Consider the following 25,287-nt stretch of genomic DNA (forward strand, 5'->3'; position numbering starts at 1 on the left):
CCTTATAATGTCTGTGATTGTATTCAGCAGCTACCCTTGGGGCCTTTTGTCTCCACTCCATTGTAAGAAATTGCAAGGCCCAATTCAACTCATATCTCTCCTGGAATTCATTATTCATAGTGTAGAATGCTTTATTATTCCCAAAAATGGTTGTCAAGGATCCCAGGAATTAAGTCTTTAAATGTTCATAAGTTTTACAACAAATGCTGACTCCCTGCGAGCTATATCTCTGTTTGTGCTGAACTCCAGGAAGAGGATTACAGTGTTAAGTGGTATAAACTTTGAAAATGTTAGCACAGTTGATTAAATTCATCATTGTAGTTGCCAAAATAAACCCTGACACTTCCCCTACAACATTCTTTAGGCTATTTGTCATAATAAATAAAGGTTTCTGGCAGTTTAATTAATCTTTAATTAATCCAACCCCTGCTGAAGGGAATCTTGGCACTAGTGTCCAGAGAGTGCAGTAAGAGTCAGCAAAAGCTTGAGGTCGAAGTGACTGCTGTCAAACTCCATATTTGTCTTTCTCTTTTGCATTCTCAATGAAAATAAAACTTCATTTTGCAGATATATTATGGTAGCAGCACTGCAATTTTAACACACTATTAGCTCTCATGCAAGTTTCTATTCATTAGACGAATCTGGGTTCATTACTGTTATACCATGTATACTGTTGTACTCTACCTTGTTAAAACAAATAAACTGGGATAAAATATAATTTATTTAGCTGTGATGTTGTAGAATTGTGTTAGAAGATAAACTCCAAGCTAACATGTGATGTTTGAGTTTGTTGAATATTTGAAACATTTACATGCCATACTACATTCATCCAATAGACTTGCATTGTTAAATTACTGAGAGAAAAACTGAAATAGCATTTTCTTGTAAAACGTAATCCCGAGTAATCTTGCAAAAAATAAATAAAAAAAACAAAAAACAAATTATTAATCATTTTTTACAGTGTCTGTGTGCTTGTTAATAAAAGCCTAAATTAAATTGCTTCATCATATAACGTGATTATATCTCTTCCCAAGACTTGATTTATAAGGATAGTTATATGATGACCTTTTTAAGTCTTACTAATATTGGTTACTTGGACTTGCAACCTCTCAGGTTTCATAAAAAAATATCTGAACTTTTGTTTTGTTTGTTTTGGGGGGTGAAATAACCCTTTAAAGATAATTAAGTAATTTAAGTATTTGTTCACTTAAGCTGTATTCGAATATTTCTTTAATGAGTTTATGTGTAGTTATGGATGGTTTAAGTATAGATATAAGTTGTTCTCAATTGTTCTCAGCAGATGCTAATCGTGTGAAAACCTCTTGCGGATGAAATGGTCTTTGTGTTTGTGTAAATGGTTATTGGTCATAGTCAATGAGCCTTCACTAATAGAGAGAAGAGCTCAACCTTTAGAAGATTGAGCTGTTTTGTCCCTCACGCTGCTCTCTCTCCCTCCCAGGTGTCTTTGTTGTGAATTAATACCATCTTTCATTGTGATGTCGTCAGCTGGAGGTTAAAAACCAAACATAACTTCACAAGCCTGAAACAATTTTCAGGGATGTAGCTAAGTTTCATACTTTACTGGATTGTTTTTTCTGAGGTGCCACTTCCCTATATTGATATTTTAAATGTGTTAAGTCAGATTTAATAAAGTCATGATAGTAGCTCCTTTTCAAAACAGCTTTTTAAAATGACATACTATAACGGTGGTCGCCGCCCCCAAAGTAAAATAACCATTTTAAAGGGGGGGAAAAAAAACCTTCGGGCGCCAGACAGGATTAAACCTGTCAAAAATTATCTTTACCCAGGATAGCAGAAAAATAACCACCTGTTACACAACAAATAATAATAATCCCAGACTAAAGGTCATCAGGATATTTATTTCTTTCATATGTTCAAAATCATAACACAGAAAAACAAAATGGACAAAAAAAAATAAAACAAAATAAGAAATGACCACACGTTCCCACTAGCGGTCTCTCTCCGGAATCCGTGCCCGTGCCAGAAACCGACCGCGTCACGCTAATCCACGTTTGCAGATTCGTGTCCACATTCCACGTTTGCAGGTATTGAAGGCACCAATGAGTATCGCGGGTCACCAAAATGTATGCTTTTCAGTAGTGAATAAAATTAATTTATAATACATGTCGTCCAACACGTGTGTTAGAGTATAATAGATTTTTTTTAATCAACATTGTAACATCAAAATAAACAGAAATTAATTTTTAGTCATTTGAAAGCGATTTTGTGTTGTATGCCGAGTTCAAAACTGAGGGTTGGAACTGTTAGAAATGCAGTCCCATTATGATAAGATTGTGAAAAGCATAAGCAATCTCAGATAACATCTAAAAATATTGGATAATTATAGATTAATACGAGATTAGTGAGCTTAATCAGATTAGTAGCGTGAAGAGTCAATTAAATGTGGAATAATCGTGCATCTCTTATTGCAGCTGCAGTCTAGTTGGATAAGACACAAGAGCATGTAGTCTGAGCCACACGCTGTTAAAATTCATCGCATGATGTGAGATATTTACTCAGAAAACTCTTCCGCCCAAATGCCTCTCAGACTTGACAGCTGTGTCGAGCGCACACCTTTTGAGGAGGCTGCTTATGTAACGTGTCAAAACTATAAACTCTGCCTTCAAAACTCCCATCAACATCTATAACATCCCATCTAATCTAAACTCCCATCAACCCCTCTACCCAAGATGGGTTGCTGGAGCTGATGGCTATCCAGATCACCTCCACCTCAATTTGTTTTGTAGTATAATGAATATACTTTTTATGTCACAGTGGGAGGCTGAAATGGAATTTCCTTGTTTGTCAGAATAAAAGACAAACAAGCTTTGCTGTAAAGCATACATTTGAACTTTTGCCATTTAACAGAGACCGCATTCAAGCAACTCTCTGCACTTTGCTGGTAAAAGCAACAACAGTACCTGAGTTTGTTTTATACACTTAAAGAGCCAGTAAGATGAAAATTCTAAGCTTCCTATCACTGTTTATAAGTCCTGTACAATAGGTTTAAATCCATCCAAGGTTAAAAAACATTGTCATTTTGTCAAAATATCATTTTAAAATTACCTCAATTCTCAGAGATCCCCAAACGATTTGCGCGAAGCTGTTCAAAAGATTCAGTTTCCTTAAACCCCACCTTTCGGTAGCATACTGTGTTCTGATTGGTCAACTGACATAGTTTTGATTGGTTGTTCTGCACACACCTCCACGGTAAACTATGCGTTAGTATCTTTTTGGGGTGAATTATGTCTTATTCCTCTCATCGCAAAACAAACAGTAAAATAAAAAACTTAGTCGCGCTGCTTTTTCTTCTGTGTGGGTGTATTCAAACCGCGCACTTCAGTTTGAATCTGAATAGCGCGTTCAGCGCCGGGGGCGTGGTCACATTGGATATAATGAAGGGAGATATGAAAAACGGACATCGCGTTGTTTTCATATGGATTACTTTATCACAGAATATCTGTTTTCGACAGCACTTGTTTAGTTTTAATAGCAGTTTCTATAGATATCTCTCTCATGTCTCTTCGTTGAGTTTTCACGGAGTTACACTTCATTTTAATGACCTGTTTGTAAATGAAGATCAGCGCAGAAAAAAAGGTTGCAGACAGCACACATACCAATAAGACGCTCGGGAGAAAACAAACACATAACTTCATAATCATACTTCGCGTTGTTATTCGGAGATGCTTGTTGTTGGTCCAAATAAAGTTGGTAATGAACCCTCTTTTAAGGCCAAATGCTTTGAAAATCCCGCTGTACTCACCGAGATTAGAAAAGCAGTCATCAGTGAAATGTTGTGAACACAACAAGGATTTGTTGTACTGCTCTGTTATTGTGGTAAAAATTAATTTTAGCCATTAGTTCTTCTGATCTTCATTCTTTGGCAGTGAAAATAAAACAAACTTGCCTTTACAATTAAAAACACACTGTCTCCTCGACATGATGCTATCACACCAAACAGAGTGTCTGTGTGGGGGGTGGGGCAGGTCAGAGTTCAGTTTCTCTCAAGACGGTAGGCGGAGATTATTATGCAAAGTGTTCCTAGTGACGTACATAGAGATGGGCAAAAGATTTGAAATCTATAACGACTCATTTCAGCGATTCAGAGTCGACTCCTTACTTTAGAAGCCAATAACTTTATAAATCGTGTACTTTTTGGTTTAATTACTTTGTACATTGTTTACACTGATGGACAGCTACATCATACACTGTAATACAGGTAATTTTTGATTTCCCATCTGTGTGGCTCTTTAAAATAATCCACAACTGAGGAAGCAATATGCATTTAGCTTCAGTGTTGTGAATTGGAAAAGGAATAGTTTGTCAAGGCAGGTTTGAATGTTTGCTTGTTAAAACCTTGTCTGAAAGTTTAAAACAGTTTTAAATTCTATTTATTTTATTTTATTTTATTTTATTTCATAGATAGAAAGATGGATATGCAGGTGGATATACAAGCAGATAGATAGATGGAAAGACAGTTAGATAGACAGATTTAATTTAATATACTGTATATGGAAAAATCTAAATATAGGAATGTATGTTGTATGTAAGATTTGCCAGCACACTTTTTTTTTCAATTTTTATTTGCATCTTAATTTCATACAACATTCAAAAACTAAAGTTCTAGTTCTGTTAGATTATTGATAGTCATCTATTTATTTAATTATTCATTTTTCATTTCATTTCCTTTTCAGATAATTTTTTTAATATAATGTTTACATGGCATTTTTATATAGGCTTTTTGCACTCTTTGGTTTTTGCTCATTGGTTGGACAATTTATAAGAAAGGAGGAACAAATTGAGTGGGACAAGGGGGATCAATAATCACGGTGAAAAATCGCACACAGTTGCAGCAACATCCTTACAAATTAGCACACTGTATAGAGGCACAACCGGGTAGCAGGAAGTTGAAATCCCATTCATTTTCTCCATTGAGAAATTGATTTTTAGAGATAGTGTATAAACCTTTCGAGAGGAACCTAATGTGAGGTCCAGAGTTGTTAAATGATGATATATACTTGTGGGAAAGGCACAGGTCAGTGTGATTCTAGCTTCTTCTTCCAAGACATCATGTTTAATTGCTGTATTCCCAGTGAAGTACTACAATCTCCTGAAAAAAGAATTGCATCCACCAAGTCATTATTTACACTTAACATATATTATTTTATACAAATACATTTAATTCTAGTTAAAGGTGTAGTATGTAATTTTGAGAGATAGCAAAATTATCAAAATATTAGATCGAGTTGTTTCTCCTGCCACCTCCTTCTTAGACGAAATGCTCATGCCAGATTAAGGACACACAATTGTTATGGTTAAACCACAGAAATGAAAGTAATTGACAGTGGAAGGAGATGGGCCTTATGAGTTGAATTATCTGTTTTTTAATATGCCTCTGGTCATATGGCTTATAGATGGATGCTGAGCCTTTTTAGATCAGGTTCAATCTCTGATACAGTTAGTTTGCTGGATTTCATGGCTGCAGTGCACTGTTTGTTTCTGGCAACCTAGGGAGTCAAAATACTGTTGGGTAAATTGTCAGTGGGTGAAATCACACAGACCAAAACAAAAACAGACATTTCGACACAGAACACACATTTCAAAGCAGAATAACTGTACAAGGGGGAACCACAAAGGAACCACAGCCGTACCCGCAGTGGGGCAGCGAAGTGGAACACAGGGACCCAAGTCCCTGGCTCCACAGGTTGGCAGAGGGTGCGTGAGTAGGGCTTTTGTTGATGTTCTCGAACTGCCCGCTGCTGCCATCTGGTGAAGGAGAAGGATGAGTGAGGTCCGGTGTTTGGTCGTCCATAACTCTGTGTGCCCTCCCTCTAGAAATAGGAAATGGAAATTACTTTAGGAAATGCCCTTTTAGTGCTGAGGTGCACAGGGGAGATGGTCGCTTGCAACATGACAGGGTGTAGTGCAGCCTGAAGTGCACAAAGTACTCAACTCTGGAACGACCACCGATGAAGCGCTGTCTCGCCAACACAGGAAGCTTCCGAGAGCGTGCTGAACTCGTAGTTCATGACTGGTACACCATTGAGCAGAACGATACTGTCGCTCAGCTCCGAAACGAAAACCTGGTATGCCTTGCACCTGTTGCCTTCTTACCCCTCTTTCACACCGCAAGCGTGAGCGGCGTGCGAGCAGCGCATATTTTTTTCGCCATACATGTTAATCAATGAGTGCATTTATATATGTATATATATATATATATATATATATATATATATATATATATATATATATATATATATAAATCTATTGACAATAATTTATTATATTAGTATAAAATGTGCACATATATATATATATATACACACACACACATTTTATACTAATATAATAAATTATAGTCAATAGATTTATATTGTACGATTGTTTCAGATTAGGTTATGTCATTCACAAAGCTTCAAGTACACTAACTCAAAAAATATTAAGTACATGTTTTCAGTGTTTTTTTTTTTGCTTGGAATTAAATGTTGTAATCCTGTGATTGACCTCTGAGCTGAATATTGTTTAATGCCTATATGGAAAATGAGTTGAAATCTTCTACATTCACTTGTTCAAAAACCTGAACTTTAAATGTTTTAAATGTATTAGAAAATCTAGGTAAATTGCTCACTAATTGACTAGTCATTTGCTGGATGACTAGATAACCATTCCTACTTGACATTCATTCAGTCACCTATATGATCCGACAGACTGATGGACACCTGAGTCTTACTTTCCCAAAGTCCTTTTATATTTCTGTTAGAAATCCTTTCTTGGAGGTTCTTCAAGGTCTTGGTCATACAGTAAATCCATCCTAATATAAACAGCAACTGCTGTCACCACTGCAACAACTCCATTTCTCTCTTTGTCAGCCAAATGTGTCCCTATTTAGCTTCAGTGGATCAAACGCTTGGCATCCCTTTCCTTTGTAACGTCGCTCCTTCGTCTCCACATTCTGTCACAGACAGCTCTCCTTATCCTTGTATATTAAAGTAACAAGTGGTTTCCCATGCTGCATAAATAAACGTGGTGAAATTGCTGTAATGTATGGCTTCTGTTTATTATTTTTTTATATACACAGCATATATAATTATATATATCATACATTGATTATGTAAACAATACAATTTTTTAAACATGCATCAGTGTTCAATAAATGATTGTATTAATTAATAGTAGAAGAAGAAAATATAATTATTTGCTAATGCTGTGTTTTGGGTGGTTGCCAGGACATTGCTATTTGGTTGCTAGGGTGTTTTTATATGTTTGTAATGCATCGTTAAGTGAGTGCTAAGGTAGTTTCCCCACTGTCAGATTTCAATAATATTTAGGTCCCTCCTTCAATGTAAGACAATGCAGAAATCTAGCTTTATCTTGGGAACAGAATATATAGAGACGAGAAGTTTTTTTTCCATTGAATACCCTAGCAACCACATAGCTCTCAGAACACCTTAGTTACAGCTTAGCAATTCCCTGGCAACCAGCCACTTCACCCAAGCATTTGAAAATCCCACTAATTTTGTTCAGTAGTTGTTTCAGTGTGACTTTCTTTAAAAAGATGCATACAAAAGAGTTGTATCTGAGCTTTTTGTTCTGTCAGCTTAGAATTATTTTCTGTTCTGCTCATTTTGTCCTTTTGTTCCTCATTTGCTCATTGTCTGACTCTGATTAGCTGTGTTCTCTTTGTCAGTAATGGCTTTTAGGTCATAATGCCATTAGGCAGAAATCACAACTCCTTCGCCTCAGTGTTGTGACAGACCAAGCTTCCACATTCTCATGAAGAAATACAAGGAATGGCTCTCCACACTGCTTTCAACAATAACCATGCGTTGTGTTCATGTGGCTGTCTTAGCTATTGTTGTCTCGGCTTGAATCTGTCGTCAGCAAAACGCTTTTTCCGGGTCGTTCATGGGATGCGGTCTCAGAGAGGTCAGGGGAGCAATCAGAAATAGTGATTCAGCTGTCTTGCCATTGTCTTCAACCTTATTTTCAATCGGTTCGATCCGCAGTTTCAGCTTTAGTATTGCTGTTACATTTGAGGGCTTCAGGAGACATTTACAGGAGCTAAAAACAGCTAATTTGAGTCACATAATCAGTGACGTCTAATAGATGCACGTGTAACAGACCTCCTCAGCAGTGCTGTAAAGAATCAATGTGGAATCAGAGCACAGCTGAGAAAACAAACCCTATTTGAGCCGTCGGTGGCAAATGAGCCAAATCAGGCGAAAGAGCCATCTGCTCCGGAACTGTACAGTATATAAAAGTTTAACCAATTAGATCAATGTGCTGTCTGTGGGGGCAAAAAGTTGTAAGATGGCCTCCTGGTAAAGATGATAAATCCCCTGTGTCTTCTGTTTGTTATGTGTTTGATTTTTTTTGTACGTCTTTGCCATGGTCTGTGAGCACTGTGACAGGATGCATTCTGGGGAGGATTATAAAGCTGCTCTGCCATTTCTGACACATAGGAAAGGAAACAGTGAAGGACAGAGATAAGAATAAGGAGAAAACTAAAGGAAAAAAAATTCATTGTTAAACAGGTTATAAAGGGGAAAAAAGCAAGGGAGATGAGGAATGTACCAAAGATATTGACAGTTAAAATTCGGAAATAAAAAGAGTATAGCATAGTCATAATATTCTCTAAAACCCTTCCCCCTAACAAATTTTCTGTCTTGACAGGATTATTATATTATTACCTCATTTTATTGGTGGAAGAAGAAGGTGGGCGAAGTGAAAGGCGAGATAGAGAGAGAGATACAGAGCATCTGTCTTATAGCCTCAGACGGCTCTGCCTCAGAACTCCGAATCCAAGAAGTTCAGCTGAAAATGATGAAAAGAGTCTAGACCTTTGTCCTGTTGAGGCCAGAAAGAGTGCTAAATAGTCAGTCAAATTCTTCTTCTTGAGGTCCTTTTTGACCCCATGTTAGCTGAGTACTATTGCAGCCTTTTATTTTTTTATGTACAGATTTCTTATGCACAAAAAATACATACAGTGCTGTCCAATACTTTAGATGTTCCTAATATAATTCAGTTTTTTTTAATAGTTTATAATTTTATAATGTTTAATATTCTTTTAAACAAATATAATTAGGCAGGACAAAACTGAATATATCATTTTTTTTTGTTAAATAGATTAAAATTGTATCGATAAAATGTTGAAAACATGTCTTTATTAAACATTTGTATTTTATAATTTTTTAAGCATTTTATTTCATTTTTTATTTTCTTCATAATAATAATAATAATTATTATTATTTTTGTTAATATTTCTATTGTTTTTATTATTATTTATTATGTTATTTTGCAAGATTAGTAAGCTATTTAATTTTATTGTATTTATATACATATAAAATTTTTCTTTTGTATTATGTAATGATATTTTATCTGTGCATTTGATTTTATAATAGAGTAGATAAAGTGGTATTCTCATTATCTGGAAGTGAGATAAATGAAGTGGTGGAAGTGGCTTGGATGGTGGACCTATAGCAGCGTTAATGAAGGGTCAAATTCACTTGGTGAGACTCAGCACTAGACCCTTCAGCAGTGTTTCTGCTCCATGTTGCTCTCCTTTACCACATGTGCTCTGTCAAAGTCACTCAGTCGTTCACTCATTCACCCCTCCCTGTAGTCAATGCCACATGGCGCACCATATGGAGAAGCAATGAATGCAAATGAGTGAATGATTTTGGATGCTAATGTAAATACACTGTAAGAAAAAAAAAAATTCTGTAGAAAAATGAAAGGGGAACTGGTAATTTTCTGTCAGGCATTTTGGACATGTCTTACATTATAGTACATTATCTTACATGCAACTTTTAATACTAGGAACAACACATTTGAACAAGTGTACCTCTAAGCATTTATTTTATTTTATGTTATCTTATTTTATTTTTGTTTTATTTTATTTTGTTTTTTATTTTTGCAAGTTATTTTTTTTATTTTATTGTATAATTTGTTTTTTTTTTCAAATCATTTTTGCAATCCCATTCATGTTGTGCAGCATTTTAAATTTGTGTAAAATAAGTCCATGAACAAATCTACTCAAGGAGAAGCATAGTGTTCCACGCTTCCCTAAAGCAGCAGTATCTATGGCATTCTAGGGTGAAGCAGTGCTACGTTCATGCATAGAAACAGCGTTCATCTCCCAGTCATGTTAATTCATCAAGCCATTAAAACGCTGCTGATATCTGCTCCTCATGTCAACACTTTGATAATTCCTGTTTTATCCCTGTCAAAATAAATTAGAACGACGTGATATTTCAGCTTTTCGTGGTTGGCAAATCCTGCTTAATTCAGGACTTCTGACAAGGACACCTGCCTTTCCGCCCAAAGGTTATGACACATAACGGGTCACGCTGTGTTTATGAGGAGATTATGGTGCTTTATGAGGACTGGCAGCAGGGCACAGGAGTGAAGACGGGAGATTATGGGCGACTGCTTTAGTGGTTTGTGGCATCTGTCTGCACACGCTCACACTTTCCCTCTTAAAAAGGTCATAGCATACATTTTATATCATTGTTCATAGTAGTTGTTCTCTTCTGTTGCTTTAATGGCTTCATATCACGAGGAATCTAATTTCCCTTGATCTATTAAGATGAAAGAGCTCTATGAACAGTGAAAACAAACTGTAACTTTCAAAGCACAAAACTTGTGTCCAAAAAACTCTTATCTTAACAGTCTGTAGAGCACGTTTCAGTGTGGATCGTCTTGTGAGCTTGTCACAATTTAATGCAAGCTGTTATCTATACAACTGAAAACTATGTTTCACACAACAGCCAACACACAAGCTGGGGTGTGAGCACTGCTTCTCCTTTCATTTGCAAAGCAGGCGTTTCTTGTATTTTATTTTGTTTTGGTAAATTTGATGTAAAACAAAAAGTCAGTCTCAAAATAAAAATCTGTTCACTAATCTGACAATCCTTTTTTACAAAGACTGGGCATAATTGTTAAAGATTAATAAACTAATCTGCATTGAAATGTGTCAAATGAACTGTTAAATCCACACTGAAATGATCAGGGACATTGTTTAGAATAAATCACAAATTGGAAACTTAAATTTACAAATGTAAATGAATATCGATTTTAATGTTGGATTCATTCAGAAGGATGTTTCATGAATTTGGGTTTCTGGCATAATAGATCCAATGGGTTTTATAATGTGTTGGTTTTGATGAACTTTTTTTTCTTTTCTCTTTTAAACCAAAGATCAAAGACAATCTGATTTCTCAAATGACCCCTATAATAGCATTTGTTCTCTTCCCTCGAGTTGTGCTGTTGGACTCTTTCTCTCTCTCTCTCGGTTTCCCTTCGTTTTCCCCATCCACCCTCAGTCTGCATCAGCACGCATCCTCCGTCTTCCTCTGCAGAGCAACTTTGCCCAACTCTCTGTGAACTCTCCCAGAGTTGTGTCTTTGGAGTTTGGCAGAAAGAGGGAGAAAGTGAGGCTTTTAAAAGTTCTGTGTGGAGGGTTTTCATTAGGTTTCACTTTCCACAGTTGCTTTCAACACTGTGTCAGCTCGTTTGTGAAGTCTTTTCTGAGTTAGCAAAGCTTATAAGAGACTTATGCCTTGTGTTTTTGTGCATTTGGCTCTCACATTGTGTGTGCGTCTGTATGTGCAGAGTAAATTGTCACTCTAGTCCTAGAAAATGGAAGACAATTGGGGACTAATAGAAGGTATTTTTCGTACAGGGAAAATACCCGTCATTTTTCAACCACAAAGCAAACTGATCTTTTGCTTCCATTTTAAGTTCATAAATCTTGTGAACTTATCATAGTCTTGTGCTTTTCAGATTTTATCTCCAGTAATTTTTCTTCTATATCTCCAAAGGTTTTTACAAGAGATCTTAACAATATGAACTTTTTTGAGCTGTACTATTCATATTCACTCTATAGCTCTATACACTTAGCATAGCATATGTCAACAATTGACTGATTTTTATATGCAATCATGTGAATTATTTTCAGAAGTTTTATGCTTTAAATAGGGTGAGCACCCCATTAAGTCTTGTTATGTCTCACTGTCTTATGAAAGAGCGATCTCAGAGCAAGAATGTGTCCCTCCTGGGAGTTAGTCTACATTATAATGCCAAGCCTACCTACTTCTGTTTCCATAACCTTTGAAAGGTTTTATAAATTTCCGTTTGCCTCTCTCTCTCTCTTTGCAGGTAAAGTGCTGAATGCTGATTTGAGGCATTATCTTAGCCTGCAGTTCCAAAAAGGATCAATCGACCACAAACTGCAGCAAGTGATCCGAGACAACCTGTACCTGCGCACCATCCCATGTAGGTCACACACATATATGCAATACTGTTTTACACACAAAATATTTTTCATAAATATGAAAAAAAGTATGACTGAAGAAATGCAAGTAATGGTAAGAAAATTTATAAAATACAGTACAATAAAACAAAATGTAATGCATATAATACAAAATATAATTATGCAAGATAATTTAAGCATATATATATATATATATATATATATATATATATATATATATATATATATATATATATATATATATATATATATATATATATATATGTATGTTCACTCTGTCTTTCTCTGGCAGTCTGGTTATCTCATCTTACCTCTCGGTCTTTTCCCATTTAGTGTTTAGAGTGAATCCTTTGGCTGTTTCTCACACTGGTGTGTCTGTTAGTGTCATTGGGGAGAAGAGCCTCTCCTCAGGTGAAATCTCTCGTGTTGGTCTGGCCCTCTCTAGCACACCACCGGCTGTCCTCTGTGATGCGCCGCGTGAGATGCTGTTTCTCTTGAGACTTGTGGAGTGGCTTTCTGAGAGCATGTTTCTTCTCCGAGCAGTAGCACACTGCTCATTACTTTCTCATTCAGCTAGTCCGTTATTCCCTATTTAGTCTAATTTGATAAGTGACAGTGACAAATGTGTCATGAAACACTCTGAGGGGCAAATTTACTGTGACATTTTAGTATGAGATATTTCAGTGCAAAAAAATAAATAAATCTTACTTACACGCTTCCTACACTTCCTGCACCATAATCTATTTACCTGTTTTATAAAATCATTTCAGTCTTTTTTTAGGAAAAAACCCTCTAGCACACCTTAACAATAAAATCGCCATTGGCTAGTAATTCTTTAGTTTACTCTTCAAACTGACATATTTGTTTTTAACACAAACACCCCCCCCCCCCCAGATATATATATATATATATATATATATATATATATATATATATATATATATATATATATATATATATATATATGATTACACCAAATCAGCATATCTTTGTACAATGGCACAACTTCTTATATCTTACCTTCCTAATCAGTCAGTCAAGCATCATATTATGATAATATGATAATTAAGCACTATTTAATTATATAACTATAGTAGTTAGAACTAAAACTTGCTAACCTTTTATGAATGCTTATTTGTCCTTTAAACTCAATTTAGGACTAGTATAATGCTTAAGATATTGTTGGTCATTCAGGGTTTCTATAAAAAAAATAGCAATATATAATAGTAATTATTAGTAAAAGATATTACTACTAATTCTATTACTATACTAACAATAAACAACTCACTTAGGATTAATGAGCTGCTTGGTTCATGAATATTAATCAGGTTGTCAGCATTCGCTCACACTGATTTGCTGAAATCAAAACAGGCACGGTAGTAGATGAACACCAGCCAATGAGATTGCGCTTGCGCATAAGCTCAGCCCACTACAGGAGAAACCGGCATCAGTGATGCAATGTCTGCTATTTTCCCATGGAATTGGGCTACATTAACACTGTTGCCACTGTTTTTTGTTTTTTTTTTATGTCCGTGGGGTTTAAGCAATCCCAATAACGTGATGTTTAACCCCTACATTTTCCAGAAGAACCCCTTTGCAATGTGATTGGGCTAGTTTTGAGTAGTAATTGGTTGGGTTTCACGGAAACCTGGAAACCCTGACCGGCATATCTTCTGCTTGTTCTTAAAAACGGAATAATTCTAAATTAAGTCCATTATTTTGATAGGAAAATACAACAAAGAATATGTTAACAGTATCATGTCGAGAATGCATGGCAAGTAAGGCTCTCTCTATCAGCAAAGTGACAGCAAGTCACGCACCTTCACACTAAAGTTCACGGTGTGATGCGTATCAACATCCGTTGAGATGAATAGAAACAGCATACATCGCTTGACGGAGAGTGAAAATATATACTTCTAATTATCCTCTAACACACACATTTGCAAGTAAAATCTAAGAATTTATTAGCCTATGGCTAATGATAGACATTATTTAGTTGCCTAGAGTAGGATTTAGTTGCATATGCGAGTGATTTACTCACAGCGTAGAGGGTAGCTTTCTATGCAACTGTAAATTTGTATAAAATCCAATAAGGATGTAAAATGTATTGGTTATTGATAAACAAATTAATTTTAATGCAAGTTTGTCACAAAACCATACTGAACCTGAATAATATTTTTTTTCCTAATCTGGTTAAAAAAAAAAAAAAAAAAAAAAAAAAAATCAATTTATATAATTGATTATGGTGTACACTACATAAAATACAACAAAACACTGTGAAGTATTATAACAATGTAAAAAAAAATTTTTTTGAAAAGCATCGTTACTCCAGTCTTCAGTGTCACATGAACCTTCAGAAATTATTCTAATATGCTGATTTGCTGCTCAAGAAACGTTTATTATTATCAATGTTGAAAACAGTTGTATTGCTTAACATTTTTGGTGGAAACCATGATGCATTTTTTCCAGAATTTTTTTTTTGAGTAATAGAAATTCCAAAAGAACAGTGTTTGGTAAAATAGAAATCTTACATTATAAATGTATTTACTTACACTTCTTATCAATTTAATGCTGAAATCTTACTGACCGTAAAAATTTTCGTATTATGCTGGAAGATATATTGTAAGATATAGTTATGCTGTGGGATGTACAGTAAATATTTTCCTAAATTAATAACCTCCGATACTTTTTTGCAAAACAATTGAAGTCCTCCATACCTCATGCTGTTTCTTGCTCTTTGTAGCTCCTGTCACTCTGAATATACTTTCAGCAGTAGAAATGAGCAACTAAAGTTTATTTTTAACAATCCATGATCATCACGCTCATCACCAGTTTGCGCGCCTCATTCCTGCACTGATTGTTTTGTGAAACTGTCAAAAGCAAATGAAGACTATTGCAAAGAAGCTGTTATTGAAGGCAGCCTGGGGCAGTGCAAACCATAATAGATTTGACAGAAAACATGCAGCTCTCAGCTAAGCATGCCATGTGTAAAGAGGGCGTTTACATAGACATCTTAAAGGTACAGCAACAACAACGACAACAAAAAAAGATCTGTCATTTGTTAAGGTGAAAAATAAGGTTGTAAAAAAGCAAGTTTGACTGATACCATGAGTGGACTTGAGAGGAAGTGACCCATTTAAAGAACTTGAAATACAGCTAGCGGAGGCTGTTTAGCTGTGCTTTTTTATCGCTAGCAATAAACATAGACATTAGCTATTTCCCAGCTGTCAAAAAATATACTTTTTTGATTAACACATTTTTGTTTTATTTCTGGATTTTTTGAAGTTTAAAAGAAGAATTCATTATGTATAATTCCCCCGCAAGAATTACTCTTTGATGTTTATGGCAAATTAGCAGGCTTGAGACAATCCGAATTCAAATAAACAGCAAAGAATTTCCACTGGATGCCAATTTAAGCATGGCATCCTCTTCTGTTGTCCTTAGTCTGTAAATTATGAGAAGGGCCTGAAACGGCAGGGTAAAGGGGAAAAGTATGCAAAAAAGAGTTGGAGGAAGAGAGAGCCTCCGGTGCTTGCAGCCACAAAGCTGCTTTATGGAGCTATGAACAAAAGCTCTTAAAAGCTCCTCTGAAGGAGAGGCATAAAGAGTAGCCTAAGGTGCCACTCATATGCGGCTGGAGCAAGTGCGGACCTCTTTTAGAACTGGCCTGTGATTAAACTGACTTCAGAGGCCGGCTAAGATTATTATCGCATAACCTGCTCACAACCTGCTGCATCACAGTCTTTGGGCGAACCAGAGTTTACGCTGCGTCAGAGAGTAGTGTAAATGATTTAGTTTCTACTGAGACGGTTATGTCACAAAGCCATAAAGCATTTGTGGAAGATGTGTAGCATTTTGCAAAACGAAAGTCTGGAATAGTTGAACATATTCTGATGTAAGCGTTCATAGAACAATGAGTATTTAAGGGTCAAATTTACTCTACTGCAATCGTTTACTTGATTTTAAACTTACTCTGCTTTATTTAAATGTAATGTATAATATTCTAATGTTTTGGCTTAGATGTAAATTTAATATTATAAATTACATTGTTATTTATTGTGTGCTTTAAGTATTATTATTTTACTATTATAAGTACTATTCAAAGTTTTGGTTTAAGGTAAAAAAAGGTTTTTGAAAAGTCTGCATTTATCTGATTAAAAATACAGTAAAACAGTGATATTGAGAAATATTTTTACAATTGAAAACTCTATTTTATATTTTAATGTATTTTAGAAAATAATTTGTTCCTGTGATGTCAAAACTTGAGTTTTTAGCCTCAAGTCTTCAATGCCACATGATCCTTCAGTAATCTGTATAATATGGCAATGTGGTGCTTAAGAAATATTTATTATTAATTATCAACCATTTTAAATTATTAATGTTACTTAATATTTTGGTGGAAACTGGGATTTATTTTAGGATTCTTTGATAGAAAGTTTAAAAGCATTTATGTGAAAAGGAAACATTTTGTAACATTATAAATGTCTTTTCCTTGCTGAATAAAAGTATTAATTTCCTTTAAATTATTGTATTTTATTAAAGCAAAATCCATAACAATGTACTCAATTTACTTGTGATATTTGATAATAATTTTCTTTCACATGGACAAAGAAAATAATGTGGCTGGAAACGTCTACACATCTCCTCTCCTTTCCTCTCCTTCCTTCTTTATCATTATTTTATGGATCTTGAGGAAGTTAACCCCTTATAACCTTGCCAGTGGATATTCACACGTCTTTAACCAGTGCTGTTGTTCCAGTTCCCTCTTCTTGTGGCATTTAAACAGTTGCTCTCCCAGGAAAATGTAAGGAGTCCGTTTTTAATATTATTTTCTCTTAAGTAAGAGTCAAGTCTCCGCAGACACTTGACTCTGGCATTTCAGTTTGCTGATTCTAATATAACTGTCCTTCAAACGACAGTAGAGCCTGGTGGCATTTCCAGACACACACATGAACAGAGCCGAGAAATGTCATCTTTTATTTTTGGCCTTTCATTTAGCAAGAAATGCCACCCTCGGATGTCTCTTATGAGGATTTTGCTGCTAAACAACCCACCTCTGAAATTAGGTCCAAACATGTTCAGTTTATGTTTGATATTTTTTGAGCAAACACACTCGCGCAGGCTGAAACACAGAGAATTAAATTTTTTTATCTTGGTTTAAGGGTGAAAAAGCAGACATCCATTAATAGTTCACCCAAAAATGGAAGCTCTCTCATCATGTTCAAATCCATATGATTGTTGGTATAGTATTTTTTTTTAAGACTACTACACTGCAGATGCACAAAAGTACTGACTGAATCTCATTTTACACAGTCTGTGCACACATTCCTCCTCTTGTATCACCGACTCTCTTCTAAATGGAGCAATATGTGACTATACTAAGCTTGAATAACACATAACACAAGATTTCCTGTGATATGAAGTAATTTGACCTTGTTAGACACAGTTTGGCTAATAAGTACATCTCTCTGTATGTTTCCAAACCATTAACACAGGAACTATGTTAAAGCATAGTCTTTTTTAGTCTTTTAAAGCCTCGCAAATGATGAAAACCATCCTTTTTCTTTCCATATAATCCATCCAGTTTCACAATTCCAGATTCGGAATTCCAGTTTCCAAATCTCATCTATGGGAGATCAGTTGTATTTACAGTTTCGAATGGAGTGCACTTGTTCTCAAAGGAAATGCTGAAACGCAGCCAGGGAATCCAATTTTAATTTTGCTCAATCTGAGGCTGTGTTTAGACCGACTCAAAGTTTGCAGTCAAGGGGATTGTGGGTGAAGGATATTCTCACCAGAACTGGTTCACTGTCTCTAATTGTGTTTGTTTTTCTGGAAGGTACCACCCGGCTGCCCAGAGATGGGGAGGTTCCAGGAGTGGACTATAATTTCATCAGCGTGGGGGATTTTCGCATCCTGGAAGAGAGTGGATTACTACTGGAGAGCGGAACATATGATGGTATGAAACACTGTTTTTATACTGATATTTTTCATACAAACTGACATGAATGATATCTCAAATCATATGCCTTGTTGGAAAGTACATTCACTGTGGCCCCATTGACACACGCACGCACGCACACACACACACACACACACACACACACACATGCATGCTATCACACAGATCTACACTAATCCTGGCAGACTGTTGCTTAAAGAAATCATTCACATCTGGAAGTCACAGTCGGGTTTTACAATACATTTACTGGAATGATATGACATTTTACCCTTAATGCAGCGTTACTGTCTTATCTCTGTGTGGTCATGCTTGAGCAATAGCAAACAGATGCTAGGCATTTCTGATCCCCTCATTCCAGTAGTGTGGATACATTTACTACTCTCAAGCCAGCTTTTAATGTAATCCTGTCTAAGCTAGCTTGGCCGAATTAGGAGTTGGTCCTGATCAATAAAGATTTAGCGCTTGTTAAAACACACACACATAAAGAATCTCAATCTGTAAACATGAATAGACTATGGCACAATTGAATGTACTTGCTGCCTATTGAGTCACATGAAAAATGGAGTCAAAAAAAAAATGGAGAAATGCCCTGTGCTTACTTGGAAAAAAAAGTTAAATGTTAAAAAAAGATCTTTTGTCTCTTAATACATAATAATGATATTTTAAAAAAAGAAGAAAATGTCAAGGGCCGTCAATGACCAATACTCTGGACAAAGTAAAAAAAATAAACAATGATCATAAACTCTTCCAAGTGGTATGGAAAGTCTCTTATGCTCGCCAAGGCTGCATGCAATTAAACCTTTTTTACTTGCCCCTTCATGTCCCATTAATAAAGTCAAACTGTGGGTAGTTGATTTAACTGTTCAAGCATCCCTTCTCATCTCATTGTGCTGCTCTGCTCCAAAATAAGCAGCAAAATGGACCCAAATATATGACGATATTCAAATGTCTGTCTCAGTGAGACTATAGTCTTGGAAACATGTTGTTTTCGCCTGATGACGCACAAAATGTATAGCAAATGTTAAGGTAGCAGCACAAAACATTCCCTTATGCTGTGAGCATGCTGTGATAGCTGGAGATCTCATTTGTATAATGAAGAGAGACAGAGAGGGACTGAGTGAATATTCATGAGAGGTGAGCGAAGTTGTCAACAGTAGTTAATTGCTTGTGAAAAAGCTTATTCCCACATGATTTCAGTTTCTATTTGCTAATTAAACTTTTTAAAATTTACAATCTAAAAAGGAGAGGATTAATCTTTTGGCTGATTACAAGGATTATATTTTACATTGGCAAAGGATGAATATGTGACCTTTAAAACCTTTTTTGTTCTTACAGAGACGTTAATGATGTCTAGGGGCAGCATATTTATTTTCGAGGATGAAGGGAGCAAACAAACAAATCAACAAATTTGGATAATTTAAATGAATCAGCGTATAATTGGTGAAGGTTGAACGATTGATTTGAAAAAATCATACTGAGAGTGATTTATGTAGTGTTACATCAAGTGGGAATAATGAAGCACAACCCTTCAACCCACACACACACACACACACACACACACACACACACACACACACATATTGACATGTACCACCAAATTAAAAATTCAATTGAATACATTATGCTGGTCCACTGATTGGCTGTGCCATTGTTTCTGATGCATATTAATGAACAGATTTTTGCATGAAAAGGTAGTGGGACAAGTTTCATTACTGAATCCAGTGGTGAGTGTAATTACTTTCAAGGCACCACCGAATGTTAAGAGTATAACTTTTCACACTGCATATTGGATTGCCAGCACCTAGATCTCCGATTTTGAGAAAGCTGGGACTGAGGAAGAAAGCAAAGGTAGTGATAAAGAGATACATTTGCAGGCAGCTCTTGTCTCAGTGTTCCAGAATCAGCTGTTTCATCGGTTCTGTGGCTTGTTAAATCAAAGATAATGTAGCAAAAATCTTGAATAAGTCACAAAATAAGATACTTTAAAACTTCAGAGGTATGATTCAAAGGTATCATGAATCAAAAAAGTATTTTTTGTCTTTAAACAAGGCACTCTTTATTGTCAGGTAACTTCTATGGCACTCCTAAACCTCCTGCGGAGCCCAACTTGATTCAGCCTGACCTGGTCGACCAAGTTTTATTTGAGGAGGATTATGGCACCGAAGTCCAACGAAAGCGAACGACCTCTGTCAGCAAGATGGACCGCAAGGACAGTGTGGTCCCCGAGGAGGAAGAGGATGAGGAACGGCCACAGCTCCCAAATGGCATCCCAGGTCAGTGGACAGACTTTAATGTGTGTGTGCTTTAGTTAACCAAAATGTGTACGATTGCAGTCTAAAAATTCCCACACATGTTGACCCAGACTGTGCTCTTTTGCTAAATATATCTTGGGACTTTGGCTCAGTGTTATGTTAGTATTATTTATATATGATAGTATTTTTTTATATTTTGAATTAGCTTTATTTTTTATCATTTTCAGTTTTATTTTTATTTCCCTTTTTTATTATACATAATAACTCTAATGTTACACAGCAGCAGCCAGTAAGTTAGGCTTTAGATATAAATTGTGTCCAGGATGTTAGGCTTTATATTAAGTATTTAGTATTACAGTGGTGCACCAACTCCAACTCGAGAACCAGCTCCTCCCACTTTACATATCCTTAAACCTACCAATCTCCACCCCCTGGATCCCATTTCACCCCAAACCTACCCATCTGGATGAAATGCTTTCAATTACTCTTATACATTTTCTTGTTAAAAAATTTAGTTATATTTGTCCTCTTATACATTTGTACTTACACAAACAATTCGGAGGTTTGTTACATGTGTGTAGTTACAGAAATATTTCTTCTGTAGATACTATGTACCAATGTGTACTTACACTGTGGTTACATACTACATACACAACTGTCATTAGGGACACTTAATATAATGTGGGACCAATAATTTAATACAAATATATTTTTACTTTAGTTGCTGTGCTTCTGTCAGTTCTGTATTAGTAATCACACTCTTCAGAACTGCAGCCTAAAATTTCTGCAACTGTCAGAACTTCATTGGAGGTTAAGATTAATTGCAAAGGCAATTAATTGGCAGTGGGGGAGCATGTCAAATGAAGTGATCAAAGACCGATTGTGCCCTGCAAGAAAGAAGTCTTTAATATTCCTGAAATGTGTCTCAGACTGCAAATCTTTTACAAAATCACTGTGTGCTTGAGGCTTTTAACCTGCTGTCTGCTTCACTCATGTGCATGTGATCTGTCTGAGGCCTTACATGATCTCTCAGAGAAGAACCCTGCCCTTTACTCAAGGAGAATTCAGCACCGCGAAGGAAGCTTTGCTTAAAAAAGAGCCAACCTCTCTGCTCACATGCTCTCGTTAGTTCACAGTATAACCTTATAATCCTTTTGAGATCAGCACTTGTGCTTTCAAGTCTCCAGGCCTGAAATGTATGCTCTATTTGGATACTGCAGTGCTTAGAGTAGTTTTTGGCAAGCGAGTCACATTGCTATCTCTCTCTCTCTTTCTCTCTCGCTATCTATCTATCTATCTATCTATCTTTTTTGTCATAGTAAAATGTTCATTTTAAACCATAGTATCATGGTTATGCTATTTTTGTACATGTACCATGATTTTTCATGGAAAATCCATTGCTGTGTCCGAAACCGCTCCCTATCCACTATATAGTGCACTATATGGGGTGTCAGCCATTTTGTAGTGCTGTCCGAATTCTGAGTGAACTACTTCATTCCCTACATTTGTCCACTACTTTTTACCCACAATTCATTCTGATTTCGAGTGTACAACCGATGTACACTCGCTGAAGCCCTATTTCCCACAATCCAATGCGGAGTAGCGTCGAGCTGGAAGCGAGAGCGGGAGTGAGCGAGTTTGAATTAGAGATGAAGTTTACATCTTTATTATTTCCGGTTTAACACTTTTCCTAAATTATTTATATTAAAATATGTTATGTAGGCAATAACTCAGTTTAATATTTGACTAATTTACTGAGGTGGCATCATTGTTAACTTACAAAAATGATGATAATTTGGTGGATAATTAAAAAATTTTCATAATAACAGGTATGTATTCTGATGTAAAATTAACGGTCGCCTGAGGACGCTCTACAACCATCTTATCTGAGCTCAAAACCCTGCTTGAGCGAGTGTCAAGATACTAAAATAATAAAAACATAATTATAAACGTGTTTGTGTGTTTATTTTTCTTCTCAGTACGTTATTTTAATAGCATTTAATGATTATGAACATAAAACCATTACAAAAAAATAATAATTATATACCATCGATGAAACCACAAAGCTGACTCGGAGTTATGTATAACTGCTATATAATGTAATTTTGAGTATTATTGCTATTAGTATTATTTTCTAAAATTAGGTACATGTAATATAAAAGTACATATGACAATGTTTTTGCAACAGCTCCAAGTCTCACGCGCAGTGTAGGCGATACGTCACTGTCCGAATCCGTTCACTTCTTCCTGATATAGTGAACTCAACTGCCATACACTATATAGGGATAAGTGAATGAGTGAATGAGTGAGCGATTTCAGACACAGCACATGATTTTCCATGAAATATCATCTAAATACTGCTAAATCCTACTAAATACTATGGTATTCATTCAGTAACACTATATTTATCTACAGTACAGACCAAAAGTTTGGACACACCTTCTCATTCGAAGAGTTTTCTTTATTTTCATGACTATGAAAATTGTAGATTCACACTGAAGGCATCAAAACTATAAATTAACACATGTGGAATTATATACATAACAAAAAAGTGTGAAACAACTGAAATTATGTCATATTCTAGGTTCTTCAAAGTAGCCACCTTTTGCTTTGATTCCTGCTTTGCACAATCTTGTCATTCTCTTGATGAGCTTCAAGAGGTAGTCACCTGAAATGTTCTTCCAACAGTCTTGAAGGAGTTCCCCGAAAGATGCTTAGCACTTGTTGGCACTTTTGCCTTCTGTCTGCGGTCCAGCTCAACCCTAAACCATCTTGATTGGGTTCAGGTCCAGTGACTGTGGAGGCCAGGTCATCTGGCGCAGCTCCACATCACTCTCCTTCTTGCTCAAATAGCCCTTGATGCCTTCAGTGTGACTCTACAATTTTCATAGTCATGGAAATAAAGAAAACTCTTTGAATGAGAAGGTGTGTCCAAACTTTTGGTCTGTACTGAATGTACTTTTGTATTTCCCTTTAATACCATGTTACTGGGACTGATGAAGTCTTCCTTCCCAGCCTTGACATAAGCCAGTAGAGAGAGAGTAGTTGTTGAATATTCGGTGAAGTAAGTAATCCCTTGGCTCACGTTCAAAGAGACGTTTAATGGGGAGTGTCCTTGCTGCAGAATAGTGTCATATTTGCTTTAAAGTGGCTTCTGTCACTTCAAGTGTGTTTAAACAGAGGGAAAATGGCAGCAAATTAGTTATTGTGCATACACACACATACTTACTGCAGTTACGTACAAACACAGACAGCTGCTGTTACCACAGGCATTTCTTGCTATGATGCATTGGTGCAGAAATGAAGTACAATGCTGTAGCCTTTTTTATTAAACTGTAGTCATTACTGCATTCAATTATGTACATATATATTGGGTGGTGTTGGCGCAGTGGATAAGACACATGCCTTTGTTGTGAGAGACCTGGGTTTGAATCCAATGTAAGACACCAATGTGTCCCTGAGCAAGACACTTAACCCCTAGTTGCTCCAGAGGCGTGTGACCTCTGAAATATATAGCAATTGTAAGTTGCTTTGGATAAAAGCGTCAGCTAAATGAATAAATGTAAATGTAACACTCAAAATATTCAGATTTTAGATGATCCATCAGATTAGAGCTTGCTGTTTTTAAAATTGGTCAAATCCTGTTGCATGATAGTCAGAATTTTGTATAGTACCTTTACACTTTGTTTCAAAGCAGCTTTACAGAAAATCATGATATTTATGTTTATAGTATCTTAATATCTGTGTGCCTTATAGTCACATTTATCAGATTAGAGCTGGACGTTAATATAGTTTACATTTTGTAACAATACAAGCAATCAGGCAGTTGAGATTTGCAATATAGAGTATATCATCTTATACGAATATACTGTATGTATGTGGATAAGGTTGGACATACTTATATATCCAATTTTATATAAAAAGCTAGAAGATAATATTATAACTTTTTGTGATGAAATGAATAAATCTGGCATTTGAGATGTGTTATATAGTATATTTAGGTTTACATGAGTGTACTGTCTTATTGCAAATAAAGCTGGATATAATATATATTTCCAACTTTATATAGAGAGTTATGCAATAATACATTTTGCATTTGGGGGCAATATAAACAATCCAGCAGCTTGGATTTGCTATATAGGATATATAGCCTTACATGAGTTTACAGTATGTGTGCAGATAGAGTTGTAAGTACTTAAATATCCAACTTTATATAAAGAGCTAGGTAGTCATATTTTGTTACATTTTGCAACAGTATAAAATCAGGCTGTTGAGATCTGATCTATAGTATATATATCACCCTATGCAAGTATATTGTACGTATGCAGAAAAAGATTTATATAATATACATCCAACTAAAAGACACATACTTTCACGCCTCCATCCTTCCCATTCACAGGAAGTTCCTGAGGTTCGCTTATTGGGGCAAAGCGTACCAATATCTGGTTCTTCCGTTTGGCCTTGCATTCTCACCCCACACTTACATGAAGTCTGTGGATGCAGCTCTGGCTCCGCTGTGACTGGGGCATCCACAAACTGAACTATATCGATGATTGGTTTATTTTAGCTCAATCAGAGCAGATGGGGGCTCGACATCGAGATGTTGTTCTCGTCCACATGAGAGAGCTGGGGTTAAGAATAAATGCCAAGAAAAGTGTGCTTTCTACATTACAGAAGACCACTTATCTGGGCATGGATATTCCTGGGCCTCTCAATATGGGAGCAGACATTCCTAGAGGCTAATCCAGCTTTGCCACACGTGCTTTTAAGCTTCCTGG

General features: G+C 35.9%; 1 protein-coding gene across 2 annotated transcripts in view; it reads left to right on the forward strand.

The window, feature by feature from the left end:
• Positions 1-25,287, forward strand: part of LOC113050301 (membrane-associated guanylate kinase, WW and PDZ domain-containing protein 3-like) — a 94,308-nt gene that overhangs the window by 47,787 nt on the left and 21,234 nt on the right. For both annotated transcript variants that reach the window (XM_026213129.1, XM_026213128.1), the window contains exons 2-4: positions 12,181-12,297; positions 18,135-18,254; positions 20,324-20,530. In XM_026213129.1, coding sequence (XP_026068914.1) covers positions 12,181-12,297; positions 18,135-18,254; positions 20,324-20,530 — 444 coding nt within the window. The remainder of the gene's footprint in view (positions 1-12,180; positions 12,298-18,134; positions 18,255-20,323; positions 20,531-25,287) is intronic.

The sequence above is a fragment of the Carassius auratus genome, chromosome 31, assembly GCF_003368295.1.
Source record: "Carassius auratus strain Wakin chromosome 31, ASM336829v1, whole genome shotgun sequence".
NCBI lineage: Eukaryota > Metazoa > Chordata > Actinopteri > Cypriniformes > Cyprinidae > Carassius > Carassius auratus.